Below are 13,050 nucleotides of genomic sequence, written 5' to 3' on the forward strand. Positions count from 1 at the left end.
AAGTGAGGTTACAGGGAGCCAAGCAGAGGGCCTTCTTGGTGGTGGCACCCGCCCTGTGGAATGCCCACTATCTGACTTTTAGAAGACATCTGAAGGCAGCCCTGTTTAGGGACGTTTTTAACATTTGATGTTTTATTGTGTTTTTAATATTCTGTTGGGAGTCGCCCAGAGTGGCTGGGGAAACCCAGCCAGATGGGCAGGGAATGAATGAATGACTGAATGAATGAATGAATATCATCATCATCATCTGCTGGAGAAGTCATCCATTATCCATGCTTCGTAACTTTTAATGTTGCACGTGGGGCTCTCCTTGAAGGTGCTTTTGAAATTGAAGCTAGTACTGAACACAGCTGAGACGACTTGTCGGAAGCATACTTTGGCAGTATTAAAAAAACTCCTTTGGCTTCCAGTCCAAAATATAGGGGACAACTCTGAAAGACTGAAATCAAGTGTGAGGCAACTTTGGCCCTCCATGATGCTGAAAGACTACTCTCATCAGCCCTGGCAAGCATAGCCAAAGTCTAGGTATACAGGGAGCTATAGCTAAGTGACATATGGAGAACCAAAGCTTTTCCACACCTGCCCTAATCAGCTTGGAGTATCTAAAGTTGGGGAGGGCAGGAATCTTTTTCAGCCCAACAGCTGGAATACCTTCTGAGCCAACCTTTCAGGGACACCTGCGAGTGGTGGGTGAGGCCAGAGGGGAAACTGTGCAGAGCCATGAATGCGAATTCCACCTTTGCCAATTCCACTCACCCCTCTCTTTCCTCCACCCAAACTAGGGATAGGAAGATCCGCTAAGATCGGTTCTCTCAGTCTCTTTGTTTACCCAGTCTTAAATGCAGCTCTCCACATTTCTGTGGCAGATTTCCCTTTTTTAAAGCACTCTTTGTATTCTTTGGCATTTGGGGGTAGAATTCTCCTAATAAACACCCTTTTGTATGCAGTTGAAGCTAATGTACACATTTTTGAAGTAATTTCCCCTAATATGATGTCTTTTTATCTTGTGAACCACCCTGAGACCCATGGGTATAGGGTAGTATACAAATTTAATGAATAATAATAATGATAATGTTCTTTTCTGCATTTTCCCCATAGTAAATTCCCCTGGTAAATGTGAGCACAAGACGAGATGAGCACCTGAGCTGATGCAACAGGGCTTGTCCTGTGTTCTTAACCCCTTCTTTCCCTCCCTATCATTTTCCTTTTATGAAAATCCTGAGAGGGGTTAAAAGTGGATCAAATTGAGCCCAAAGGACTTCCCTGCCACAAAACTTTTTTGAAGGCTGATTCTGAAACATCGCTGCCACCCCTGCTTCATCGGCAACCACCTCAGAATCCAAGGTGGTCTGTGAATACCCCCAAAGTGGGGGTATTTGCTTCTGCCTTGTTCAACGTAAGTATATAGCCCCAGTGGCGTAGTGTGGGGGGTGCAGGGGGGGCCGGCCGCACCGGGCACATCTGGGGGGGGGGGCGCTCGCCGCCTCCGGAGTCGCTGAAGAGCCTCGGGCGCATGTCTCGCGGAACTCGCCCCATGTCTCGCAGAACCGATGAGCTATGCGCGCGTCCGGGCTGAAGGCGTCCGGCAGGCAGCGGCTCTCAGCGCTCGCCGCGGTCCCCACGCTTCAGGGCCGCGGAGGGCGCGCCAGGCAGCCCCTCCTCACAGCGCCGCCGCTGCAGCTGCTGGGCCATGTTGCATTTTCCTCGCCTCTCTGACCTCCTCCTCCTCCGGGCAAGCAGCGTCGTTTGGGCGCCAGCGCCAGCGGCAACTCGCCTCAGATCACCTGACACGGACCCGCCGCCGCCGCCGTGGCTACCTTACCGTAAATACCCCAGCCCAGGCAGCAGCAAGAAGAAGCTGGCAGCGGCGGCAGGTTAGGGGTTAGGGGCGCAAATTACTTGCCTTGCCCTGGGTTAAAGGTAAAGGTAAAGGTACCCCTGCCCGTACGGGCCAGTCTTGACAGACTCTGGGGTTGTGCGCCCATCTCACTTAAGAGGCCAGGGGCCAGCGCTGTCCGGAGACACTTCCGGGTCACGTGGCCAGCGTGACATCGCTGCTCTGGCGAGCCAGAGCCACACACGGAAACGCCGTTTACCTTCCCGCTGGTAAGCGGTCCCTATTTATCTACTTGCACCCGGAGGTGCTTTCGAACTACTAGGTTGGCAGGCGCTGGGACCGAGCAGCGGGAGCGCACCCCGCCGCAGGGATTCGAACCGCCGACCTTTCGATCGGCAAGCCCTAGGCGCTGAGGCTTTAACCCACAGCGCCAGCTGCGTCCCTGCCCCGGGTTAGGGGGCGCAAATTACTTGCCTTGCCCCGGGTACTGACAACCCGTGCTACGCCGCTGTATAGCCCTATTGCTTGGACCTCGAACCTATGAAAAGCAATAGGACAGAATGCTTCACTGAATAGCTTCCTTACACAAAACACATTTTTTACGTATAAAGGAGAAGAAAACCCCCGATTCCAATTGCAATTGATTTCAACCTGAGGTTTATTTTCACTCAGTGAATCAGAGAAAATCCATCTGGAAGGTCCAATCGAAGTATGAAAAAGTTGCCTATAGATAGGTGGAAGGCTTGATTGAAGGCAGAGCTGATACAACCCCATGCAGGTCCCTTTACACGAGGATCTTCAAGAGCAGGAGGAGCCCAGAGAAGGTTGGTAGGAGAAAGCCAGAGCATTGAGATCCCCGAGAAACCTCTGGAATGCATGTCGCCCTCCTAATCAGATCAGAATTTCCCAAAATGGGACTGCGGCCACTTCTTATTGAGGAACAGACAGACTTAGTAGTACAGCCTTTCATGGTTCTGTCCACACTGTTTGTTTCTGGAAATGGAAGAGAAGAGAGGGGATTATGGGAATCATAACGCCTTTTAGCTATTCTCCAAATCGCACGTTTTTCCTGGATAGTGGAGCTCAATGATGGTCCAGTGTAAGGATGAGCAAATCAGTCCATCTCAGTTTCTCATTTTTCCAGTCTTAAATTCAGTTTTCCATGTGGGATGTAAACACAGGAGCAGTCAATGACAACATTCCTAGTGTGTACATGTTAGAACATAGGGAGGGATGTCTGTCTAGCAAGCAGGTAAACTTCCTGGGGACGGACTTCCTCCGCATGTGACCAGAGGTGGGTGTGGCCTCACCTGTGCAGGTAAATGATAAAAGCACAGGGCAGGCAGCCATCTCTCTCTCTCATCTTCATCTTCTGAAGGAGCAACATGCCCTCTTGGCTCTCAGCCAAGAGAGGACAGTACTATTTTCCTATAAAATAGATTCTGAGTGTATTTTACCTTTTTTAAGCTGTCTGCCATCTGGGATCATATTGTGAACAGAACGTGAGTAAACTCTTTTATACTTTTATAAAGACTGTGTCGTGTCTTGTATTTTAAGAGGGAACAAAAGGGGAAATTACCAGAGTAATTATTATAGTGGTTCTAGTGAACCTGTGCAGACATTACCGTTGCGAACTAAAAGGGGAATGTCATAAACTCTGCTGATATTTTGGGAACTTGTTAGCACAAGTTGGATTAGGATATAATCTCACAATATATCCTCTCCTGCACCCCTGAACATTCCCACTCCACATTTGCACATCAGATTGCTATTTTCCCCATGAAATATTCCCCATGAAAACTCATGACCATTTCAGTCTTTCCTCCAATATACACTGGGTTATAGGCAAATTTTGCCAAATATACACCTTTCTATATTTTGAAAATTTACCTAATAGAATGCATTTTGTATGTGATTTTTACTAATATGCATATTTCTTCTTCCATAGTTTACACCCAATAAATGCATTTTCATAGACATTCCCGGGTTGGAGAACAGCAAAGCAAAAATTAGCACGATGCAAATTTCGCCAGGCAGCTTTCTAACAATATGAAACCAAAGTATTTACATGAGAAACAGCTGAAAGAAGAAGCCTGTGTGATTTAACTCAGAAGATAAGAGGTAGGGTTTTTTATTTTTAAAAAAACACATCTTATGGAAGGGAATAGCGGCAGTCTGCTTGTTCCTCTGAACTCAGCATCGCTCGGATTATATGTGATGATTATATCTGATGATATTGTCTTCCAAAGCAACTACTCTATTCTGAACTTAAAAATGGAAAGTGTGATGCTGGTGGTCAACAAAAGAGGTTTAAAGACTGTCTCAAGGCAAATCTTTAAAAATGTAGTATAAACACTGACAACTGGAAAACACTGGCCTGCGAGCACTCCATTTGGAGAACAGCCTTTACCAAAGGTGTTATAGGCTTTGAAGACTTGAACTCAGGACACAAGGGAGAAACATGCTAGGAGGAAGGCACGCTTGGCAAATCCACACCTTGATCAACTCCTGTCTAGAAACCCATGTCCCCACTGTGGAAGGACGAGTGGATCCAGAATTGGCCTCCACAGTCACTTACGGACTCATTGTTAAAACCATGTTTATGGAAGACAATCTCACTCGGCTGCGAGGGATCACCAAAGAAGATGATGATGATGATACATAACCTAGAAAATTGGTGGGGAGGATGTGGACTTCAAGGGATGTAATGTCTGGGCCAGCGCTTACGGGCATGTGAATGCGAAGACACGTCAAAGCAGTACACGTTGTGTCCTGTGCAGTTCACCATCTCTTCTTTGCACGTGTCTGACCACACGTGGCAGGCAGGGCACTGCTTTCCGTTCATTCTGGTTTCAATCGGTGGAACTGAAAACAAGGTGTGGAAACGCTTAAGGGTTTGGAGGAAGCAGCTTGGTCGTTTACAGCTATGGACAGGACTGGCCCAAGACGTTTTGGCACCTTACAGGGAGCCACAAAATGGCACACCCATCTCCACCAGGGAGTATCTAGATTGGGAACAAGGAGGAAAGGAAGATCTACATTGGGTATTGCTGCCCCTGTGGATCCTGCCGACCGAGGTGGTCACTTCACGTTTCCTCATGGACAGCCCAGCCCTGGTTGTAGAGAGAGGGCATGCTGCCTGACAAAACGCTTTCAGCCTTCAGCCATCTACCATTTCCCAACCTTCCTGCTTACACCCAGTAGGTGGAACTGGCTGTGGCAGCTTCCTCCTCCTTATTCTCAGCATTGCCGATGAGAAGGAGTGAGAAGGAACAGGACCATAACTCTCTGCTTTGCACTCCCTGCAGGTCCCAAGTAGCACCAGCCACTACTAGGCCAAAGCACAGCTAATTATATCTACCTTCAAGGTGGTTGTGAAAAGGGCGAGATATATTCATAGGGAAGGCAGCTAGTAGCTTTGAAGGTTAAAGGCCACTTCCACATTTACAGACCATACGGCAAAAACCAGAGACTCAGGGGCATGTCACATGTGCACACCTGGCTTCAGGGAACAGGTGGAAGGAAGGACATGGCGAGGGAAGAAGATTGGGGAGAGGAGCTAGCCCCCAACCCCATTATATACCCACATTTGGATTCAATTTTTTTGCACAAATTTTCGATGCAACAGTACACAACTGTCCTCATGAATCTTCCAGGTCCAAAGTACAATTCAGTGGCGGAACTGGTACAGATGTTAGCAGTTACACAGTCTTTGTCTATAGTATTTTCCTTTTTTCCATCTGCAATGGAAGATGGGGGGGGGAGGGAGATGGTTAATTTCATTTTACCACCTCTGCTTCCCACCTTTCCTCCTAGGAATGCATGTCAGCTGACATGGTTCACCCCATTCCATCCTCAGGACTGGTTAGTCTGTGAGATTGGGCCAAGGTCATCCAATCAGCTTCATTGGTCTCCCCAGCCGTAATCCAACACCTTAAACCAGCATGCCAGACTGGCTTCCATTTTATTCAGTCATCAAGATGATGAGCAGGGTTGTGTTTGGAAGGATGATGTAAAGATTAGGAATGGGTGAATATGTCGGTTTTGGATTTTCTCTCTTTTCCGAATCTTATTCAGTTCTCCACATTTCTGCATCAGAGACGGATATAGTGTCTTCCAAATGTAGCATGTTGTGTTATATTTTCCCAAAGGAGTGAAAATTGTTCTGGCCAATTCACAACAAAACACATTGATTTTTCAGTATTTTTTTTCTTTAGTTCTTAAGATTTATAAATCTGAGGCAGGGTGCGGGTAGAGAAGCAGGAATGGTTTAACAACTCCTACAAATGATTCCCAGAGTTAGTTCATTCCTTAAAACAGGGGCAGACCCCAGCACAGTCACCTTGAGATATTGTGGACCACAGTTCCCCATCATCCCTGCCCATTGGCTATTGTGGCTGGTGCTGATGGGAGCTGTTGTCCAAAATATTGGTTTGTTTGTTTGTTTGTTTGTTTGTTTGTAATCCACAGTTTCATTATAATATACAAAGGTGATAAACGATAGACGTTAAAAGCAAATCGGCAAAAGCATCCATAAAAACATCATCAAAAATATCAATAAGTACTGGTTGATTAAAAAAGAAAGTCATATTGCAAAGACCTATACAGCCTCCAGAAGACATCACATTGTTCATGTCTGCTTGCAAGGCTGTAGATAGGGTTTGGCAAAGCTAAGAAAAGCATGTGACATTATTGATCCTTCTGAAAAATCTGTGGCTGGTATTGTCTATTCCTCCAGCGTAGTCCTGTGTTGTATTCAATCTTGTCTGTTAGTCACTTCAGGATGTGACTGGATTTGAGGAACTGGCTATTTATTGTGTATCTTGGTGCTGAAGCCTAATCCTTCTCGAACCAATGTCCAATCCAATCTGGGTGCTGTAAGGCACCTTCTGTTCCTCATTTTCTAAGACGCCACTGTGGCGTTTGCCCTCCTAGGCGGGTCAAAAGGAAAGGGTTAAATGAGTGTGAAGTGATTGGCCAGTGGGAACCCAAGGGGATGAGTTAGAGTTACAGTTGGAGTTGTTTGGAAGTCAGTTGGGAGTTGGAGAAGGAAGAGGGAGGATAAGTCTGTGGGTTGGTCTAGTTTTGATGTGTGAGAATGAGAGAAACTGTTAGGAAGAGTCTGATAGACAGTTGGAATAATCAGTTAAAAGTTATTAGGAAGGTATAGGCCAGTATAGGAACTAAGGATAAGAAACTGACAAGAAAAATTATCTGAAACCATAAACTTGTTCACGCTTATAAAAAAAACTTGATTATTTGTTTTGATGTTAACAACTGTCTGGACTCAGTGTGTACCCGAGAGAAACAGGTTGGTGGCAGTGGGAAAGTGATCATAGTGGTGGCACAGGGATCAATAGACCGTCAAACGTCCGGGGACCCTGTGTGATCGCCACAGCCCCCTACTCCATTTGCTGCTTGGAATCTGGTAGCAATGGGTTCTTGTGGCACCCAGCGGGGTAGCATCAAACCCACTGAAACCCACTATTAAAGCAGAGCAGCTACACTTAATTGGCCCTTAAATCACATTAGTCTGTGTCAGACTGAAGGCATGAGTCAATTAGTTTGTTCCCTGGGGTGGTTTGCTAGAGATAATTAACAAGGCGGAGGGCCCATACAATACTAGTAGTAAGTGACTTTGACTGATTCTGTCCTTTGCCCTCTGCCATCACAGCAAAGGCCACAGCTTAGTGTTAGAACACCTGCTGTGGATGCAGAACATCCCAGGTTCAGCCCCTGCCATCTCCAGGTAAGACTGGGAGAGGGATTCTCTGTCTGAGGTCATGGGACCAGCCAGCATAGACAGTACTGAGCAAAATGTACCAATGATCTGACTCCACTTCTGCTTCAATAATCTCTCTCCCACTCACCTACAGTATTTTCAGTGTATGCGATCATGCAGACATTTTTCTCCAGAGGGCAGGTCTTCTTAGGTCCTGTACAGTGGGTGCCATTGCTGAAACAAATCTCACACTCTAAAGAAGCAACTGGAAGAAGGAAAAGGAGGAGGCTGGGAGGCCATTTTTTAAGGACTCACCCTATTCAGTTGATTGTAAAAGGTAAAGGGGTAAAGGGACCCCTGACCATTAGGTCCAGTTGTGACCGACTCTGGGGTTGCGGCGCTCATCTCGCTTTATTGGCATACAGCTTCTGGGTGATGTGGCCAGCATGACTAAGCCGCTTCTGGCAAACCAGAGCAGTGCACGGAAACGCCATTTACCTTCCCTCCGGAGCGGTACCTATTTATCTACTTGCACTTTCACGAGCTTTTGAACTGCTAGGTTGGCAGGAGCAGGGACCAAGCAACGGGAGCTCACCCCGTTGCAGGGATTCGAACCGCCAACCTTCTGATCAGAAAGTCCTAGGCTCTGTGGTTTAATCCACAGCGCCACCCGCGTCCCTTGCTCAGTTGATTGTACTTTATTTCAAACCTCCTTCATTGGAGGTTTTTAAGCAGAGGTTGGCTGGTCATCTGTCATGGGTGCTTTGGTCGAGATCTCTGCATCGCAGGGGGTTAGACTGGATGACCCAACTCTACAATTCTATGATTCTACGATTCATGTTGTGTTTTAAATCGCTGTAACCTGCCCTGTAACCTAGGTGTGAAAGGAAGGAAGTAAACCAAATAATAATAATAATTTTGTTCCCATTTTCTGAAACTCCTTGACTATTCATCTTAGGGAACTGTGTTCATTATACTGCAATTTTTCATTGTGCAAATTGTATTCTCTGATCCATGTTGTAGATAAAATACATTTAAAAAAAATGAAAACACAATATGAAAATCAGTGAAAATCGTTTCTTGTTGTTGTTGGGCATCTACCTGTCTTGAGAGGCAATGGAGTGTACCTTCAGGGGCGAAGTCAAACCAGTGGAAAATCACAGCACCTGCTGGGGCTGCAGAGACTGGCAACTCATAACTGCTGCCTCTTGCGTTGTTTTTGCTGGATTAGCAGCACTGAAGTGACCTCTCCCTGCCACAAGCCTGGGCAGCGTGTATGGAGGTCCTGGGCTGCCCAGGCAATAAATAAGATCCCCCTCACAGCCTCACTGATATGGTCCAAAGGAAATCAGAGAATACACCTGGCACCAGCTTTGCTGTAGGAGTTGCCAGAAGGAGGCGTACAAAACGCCTTCCAACTGTCTTAGGAACTCCACTTGAAGTTTGTTGTAGGGTTTACTCCTTTAACCTTTTCTTCTCCCAAAAATATCCCTCAATTTACAACCAAAATAACAAGTTAAAGTGGTGAGTCTACAGCATACCCTCCAACATTTCTCCGATGAAAATAGGGACGTCCCATTCCATAATGATATTTTTACTATTTATATCCCACACCTTATTGGGTTGCCCCATCACTCTGGGCAGCTTCCAACACATATAAAAACATAATCAAACATTAAACATTTTTTTTAAAAACCTTCCCTCTATAGGATTCCCTTCAGACAGCTTGGGCGTAACTCCATACACTCCAACATTTCTCCAGTGAAAATAGGGACATTCTAAGGAAAAGCGGGGCATTCTGGGATCAAATTAGAAACCAGGATGGCTTCTCTAAATCTGGGACTGTCCCTAGAAAACAGGGACACTCGGAGGGTGTGCTACAGCATATGAAAAGATTGTACAGTGAAGGTGCACCTCTGCAGGAAGGGAAGTGCACACGTTTTTCAGAAAACAGTGCGCAGCAATAATGTATAAATTAACATTCTATATTCAGATATGTAGCCGTGTTGGTCTGACACAGTCAAAATAAATAAAAAATTGTCCAGTAGCACCTTAGAGACCAACTAAGTTTGTTCTGGGTATAAGTTTTTGTGTGCATGCATGATATCTGCAAAAGTGTGCACGCACACGAAAGCTTATACCCAGAACAAACTTAGTTGGTCTCTAAGGTGCTACTGGATATTTTTTTATTTATTTATTTTAACATGCTATGTACAGGCAAGCGAAAATGTGACCTATTTGATTGAAGCTGTTGAAATATGTGCAGTTTGCATCTCTCTTTTGAACAAGACCATGCTCCTTGGTTTCTTTATTTTAAAAATTGCTCGCAACAATTGCTTTCCACACAATTTCTTTTTAAATTGCAAATTTAAAGGAATTACAAGACCTTGTGGGTGCCTTTCCATCTTATGCCCCTACCAGTCTCATGAAACCAGCTTGCATCTGACCCCAGCTACCCCAGTGGAATAAATTTCCAGTGAGTGAGCTGTCCTTCCTTACCTGTTGTAAGGAGGGCGAAAAAGAAGAAAAATTCCACGAGATCCTGCATGGTGATGGGAAATCCAGAGAAGCTGTCACCAAGGTGAATCAAATACTCTGGCTCAAAGGGCCTGTAAGGACAGCAATGGGGGGGGTGAGTCAGCCAACACCTTAGAATGCTCCAACTACCACACAATTTCACTCATTTCACACGCTAGCAAGGTTATACTTAAAATTCTACAAGGAAGGCACAAGCAGTATGTAGACCGAGAACTTCCAGAAGTGCAAGCTGGATTTAGAAGAGGAAGAGGAACCAGAGACCAAATTGCAAACATGCGCTGGATTATGGAGAAAGCTAGAGAGTTCCAGAAAGACATCTACTTCTGCTTCATTGACTATGAAAAAGCCTTTGACTGTGTCGACCACAGCAAACTATGGCAAGTTCTTAAAGAAATGGGAGTGCCTGATCACCTCATCTGTCTCCTGAGAAATCTCTATGTGGGACAAGAAGCTACAGTTAGAACTGGATATGGAACAACTGATTGGTTCAAAATTGGGAAAGGAGTACAACAAGGCTGTATATTGTCTCCCTGCTTATTTAACTTATATGCAGAATTCATCGTGCGAAAGGCTGGACTGGATGAATCCCAAACCAGAATTAAGATTGCCGGAAGAAATATCAACAACCTCAGATATGCAGATGACACAACCTTGATGGCAGAAAGTGAGGAGGAATTAAAGAACCTTTTATTGAGGGTGAAAGAGGAGAGCGCAAAATATGGTCTGAACCTCAACATCAAAAAAACGAAGATCATGGCCACTGGTCCCATCACCTCCTGGCAAATAGAAGGGGAAGAAATGGAGGCAATAAGAGATTTTACTTTCTTGGGCTCCATGATCACTGCAGATGGTGACAGCAGTCACGAAATTAAAAGACGCCTGCTTCTTGGGAGAAAAACAATGACAAACCTAGACAGCATCTTAAAAAGTAGAGACATCACCTTGCCAACAAAGGTCCGTATAGTAAAAGCTATGGTTTTCCCAGTAGTGATGTATGGAAGTGAGAGCTGGACCATAAAGAAGGCTGATCACTGAAGAATTGATGCTTTTGAATTATGGTGCTGGAGGAGACTCTTGAGAGTCCCATGGACTGCAAGAAGATCAAACCTCTCCATTCTTAAGGAAATCAGCCCTGAGTTGACTGGAAGAACAGATCCTGAAGCTGAGGCTCCAATACTTTGGCCACCTCATGAGAAGAGAAGACTCCCTGGAAAAGACCCTGATGTTGGGAAAGATGGAGGGCACAAGGAGAAGGGGACGACAGAGGATGAGATGGTTGAATGTTGGAAGTGTAAGGAAAGGGAAGGTACATTTTATCATATGTGGTGGGAGTGTAAGAAAGTAAAAGGCTTCTGGGAAATGATATATAATGAGTTGAAAAGGATGTTTAAATACACGTTTGTGAAGAAACCAGAAGCCTTCTTGTTAGGAATTACAGGAAGAGAAATTAATAGAAGTGATTATAAACTTTTTCAATATGCGGTGACTGCGGCAAGAATTTTAATGGCTCAAAAATGGAAACAAGAAGAATTACCAACATTGGAAGAATGGAGACGGAAATTGATGGATTTTGCTGAACTAGACAAACTGACAGGAAAAATTAGATATCAGAAAGATCACAAGTTCACACAGGACTGGAGAAAGTTTACGACTTATCTGGAAAATATTTGTGATGAACAGACAACGCTAGTTGGATTTAAAGAGGCTTTGTGATGAGAAAGGGTATTGTGAGAGGGATAAGAGCTGTAAAGATTAATTAACTGGCAATACAATTATAAAGGAAATGTGAAATAAATTTAAAATTATGAGGATTGTGGAGGGAGCGGGGGGAAGTCCAAAAGAATTTGGCATTATAGTGGATATGAATGTGTCATTTAAATCTGTAAAAGAAAATTTTTCTAAAAAATTAATAATAAAAAAAAAGAGATGGTTGAATGTTCTTGAAGCTTCCAGCATGAGTTTGATCAAACTGTGGGAGGCAGTGGAAGACAGGAGTGCCTGGCGTGCTCTGGTCCATGGGGTCACAAAGAATCGGACACGACTAAACGACTAAACAACAAATGGGTTGCTGGCACCTGGGGCAGGGTAAGTGTTGCGCCCCCTGGTGGATTGGGCTCCTGGGGTGAAGATTCCTCCACTAAGGAACTCAGAGGAGCTTGCCTGGCTGCCCAGAGCAGCACAGAATGGCCCAGAGAGTACACAGGCAGGCAGGCGCCACTCTGAGCCAAAGTGGAGAGGTGTGATTTTTGCACACACACCCCGGGGCTGAATCCTTGGGAGGGGGCAACCTGGTCAACTTCTAGGTACCTAACCTGTTGATGAGTGGATGTTGCGTTCAGGTACACGCCATCAGCAGGAGTAACCAAACAGCTGGAGGGATGGATTGATCATAGCTGAATCCCGCTGAACACAATGCACTCCACCTTGAAGCCGATGTTCAGTCTACCTCCACTAACTGTCGTCTAAGCTGCTAAGATTCTGTTTCCCTTAAAGCAACAGTACCTAAGACATCACAACACTTGGGGGCAGGAGAGTGTCTCCCTCGGAATGGAATCAAGGGGTTCAATGAGGCTGAAGGTATGTTCTATCATATGTGGTTGGCTTCTAAAAGTTTAAAAGAGTATTGGGAAATAATTTCTAATGAATTGAAAAAAATGTTTAAAAGTACTTAAAATAAAAAAGAGTCCTTTTTTTTGGGGGGGGGGATAATTCAGGTAGAAATTCCCAGGTGTCAAAAAAGGCTATTTATGTATGCCACTACTGCAGCCCGTGTTAGCCCCCAAATGGAAAGTGAGCAAGGTCCCAGCTAAATAAGAATGGCAACTTAAACTAATGGAATACATGCAGCTGGCAGATTTAACTTACAGAATAAGAGAACAAGAAGAATATACATTTAAAGAAGATTGGAAAATGCTTAATAAATATATGGGTGAAAAGTGTGTACATTTGAAAA

At 45.0% G+C, this 13,050-nt stretch overlaps 1 protein-coding gene across 3 annotated transcripts; it reads right to left on the reverse strand.

Moving 5' to 3' along the window:
• Nucleotides 1–2,477: 2,477 nt before the first annotated feature.
• On the reverse strand, nt 2,478–12,575 carry LOC307222939 (phospholipase A2 inhibitor and Ly6/PLAUR domain-containing protein-like). Of its 3 annotated transcripts, none has more exons than XM_079988530.1 (6): nt 12,410–12,575; nt 10,059–10,168; nt 7,708–7,824; nt 5,425–5,577; nt 4,565–4,702; nt 2,478–2,830 (listed from the first exon to the last, which is right to left on the reverse strand). In XM_079988530.1, the coding sequence occupies exons 2-6, from the start codon at nt 10,105–10,107 to the stop codon at nt 2,622–2,624; spliced, it is 666 nt and encodes a 221-aa protein (XP_079844656.1). In that variant the 5' UTR covers nt 10,108–10,168; nt 12,410–12,575; the 3' UTR covers nt 2,478–2,621. The 3 variants fall into 3 exon arrangements, with proteins under 3 accessions (XP_079844656.1, XP_079844657.1, XP_079844658.1); XM_079988531.1 differs by having other exon boundaries at nt 12,386–12,575; XM_079988532.1 differs by lacking the exons at nt 7,708–7,824; nt 10,059–10,168; nt 12,410–12,575 and adding an exon at nt 6,438–6,755.
• Between the last annotated feature and the right edge of the window lie 475 nt (nt 12,576–13,050).

This window comes from Podarcis cretensis (assembly GCF_951804945.1).
Source record: "Podarcis cretensis genome assembly, chromosome: 8".
NCBI lineage: Eukaryota > Metazoa > Chordata > Lepidosauria > Squamata > Lacertidae > Podarcis > Podarcis cretensis.

Coding starts and splice junctions, on each gene's coding strand:
- LOC307222939 (XM_079988530.1), bottom strand. CDS start 10,107: ATGCAGGATCTCGTGGAATTTTTCTTCTTTTTCGCCCTCCTTACAACA. Junction 7,825..10,058: donor TTTCGCCCTCCTTACAACAG/GTAAGGAAGGAC, acceptor TCCTTCTTCCAG/TTGCTTCTTTAGAGTGTGAG. Junction 2,831..4,564: donor GTCTTCGCATTCACATGCCC/GTAAGCGCTGGC, acceptor TTCCATTTCCAG/AAACAAACAGTGTGGACAGA.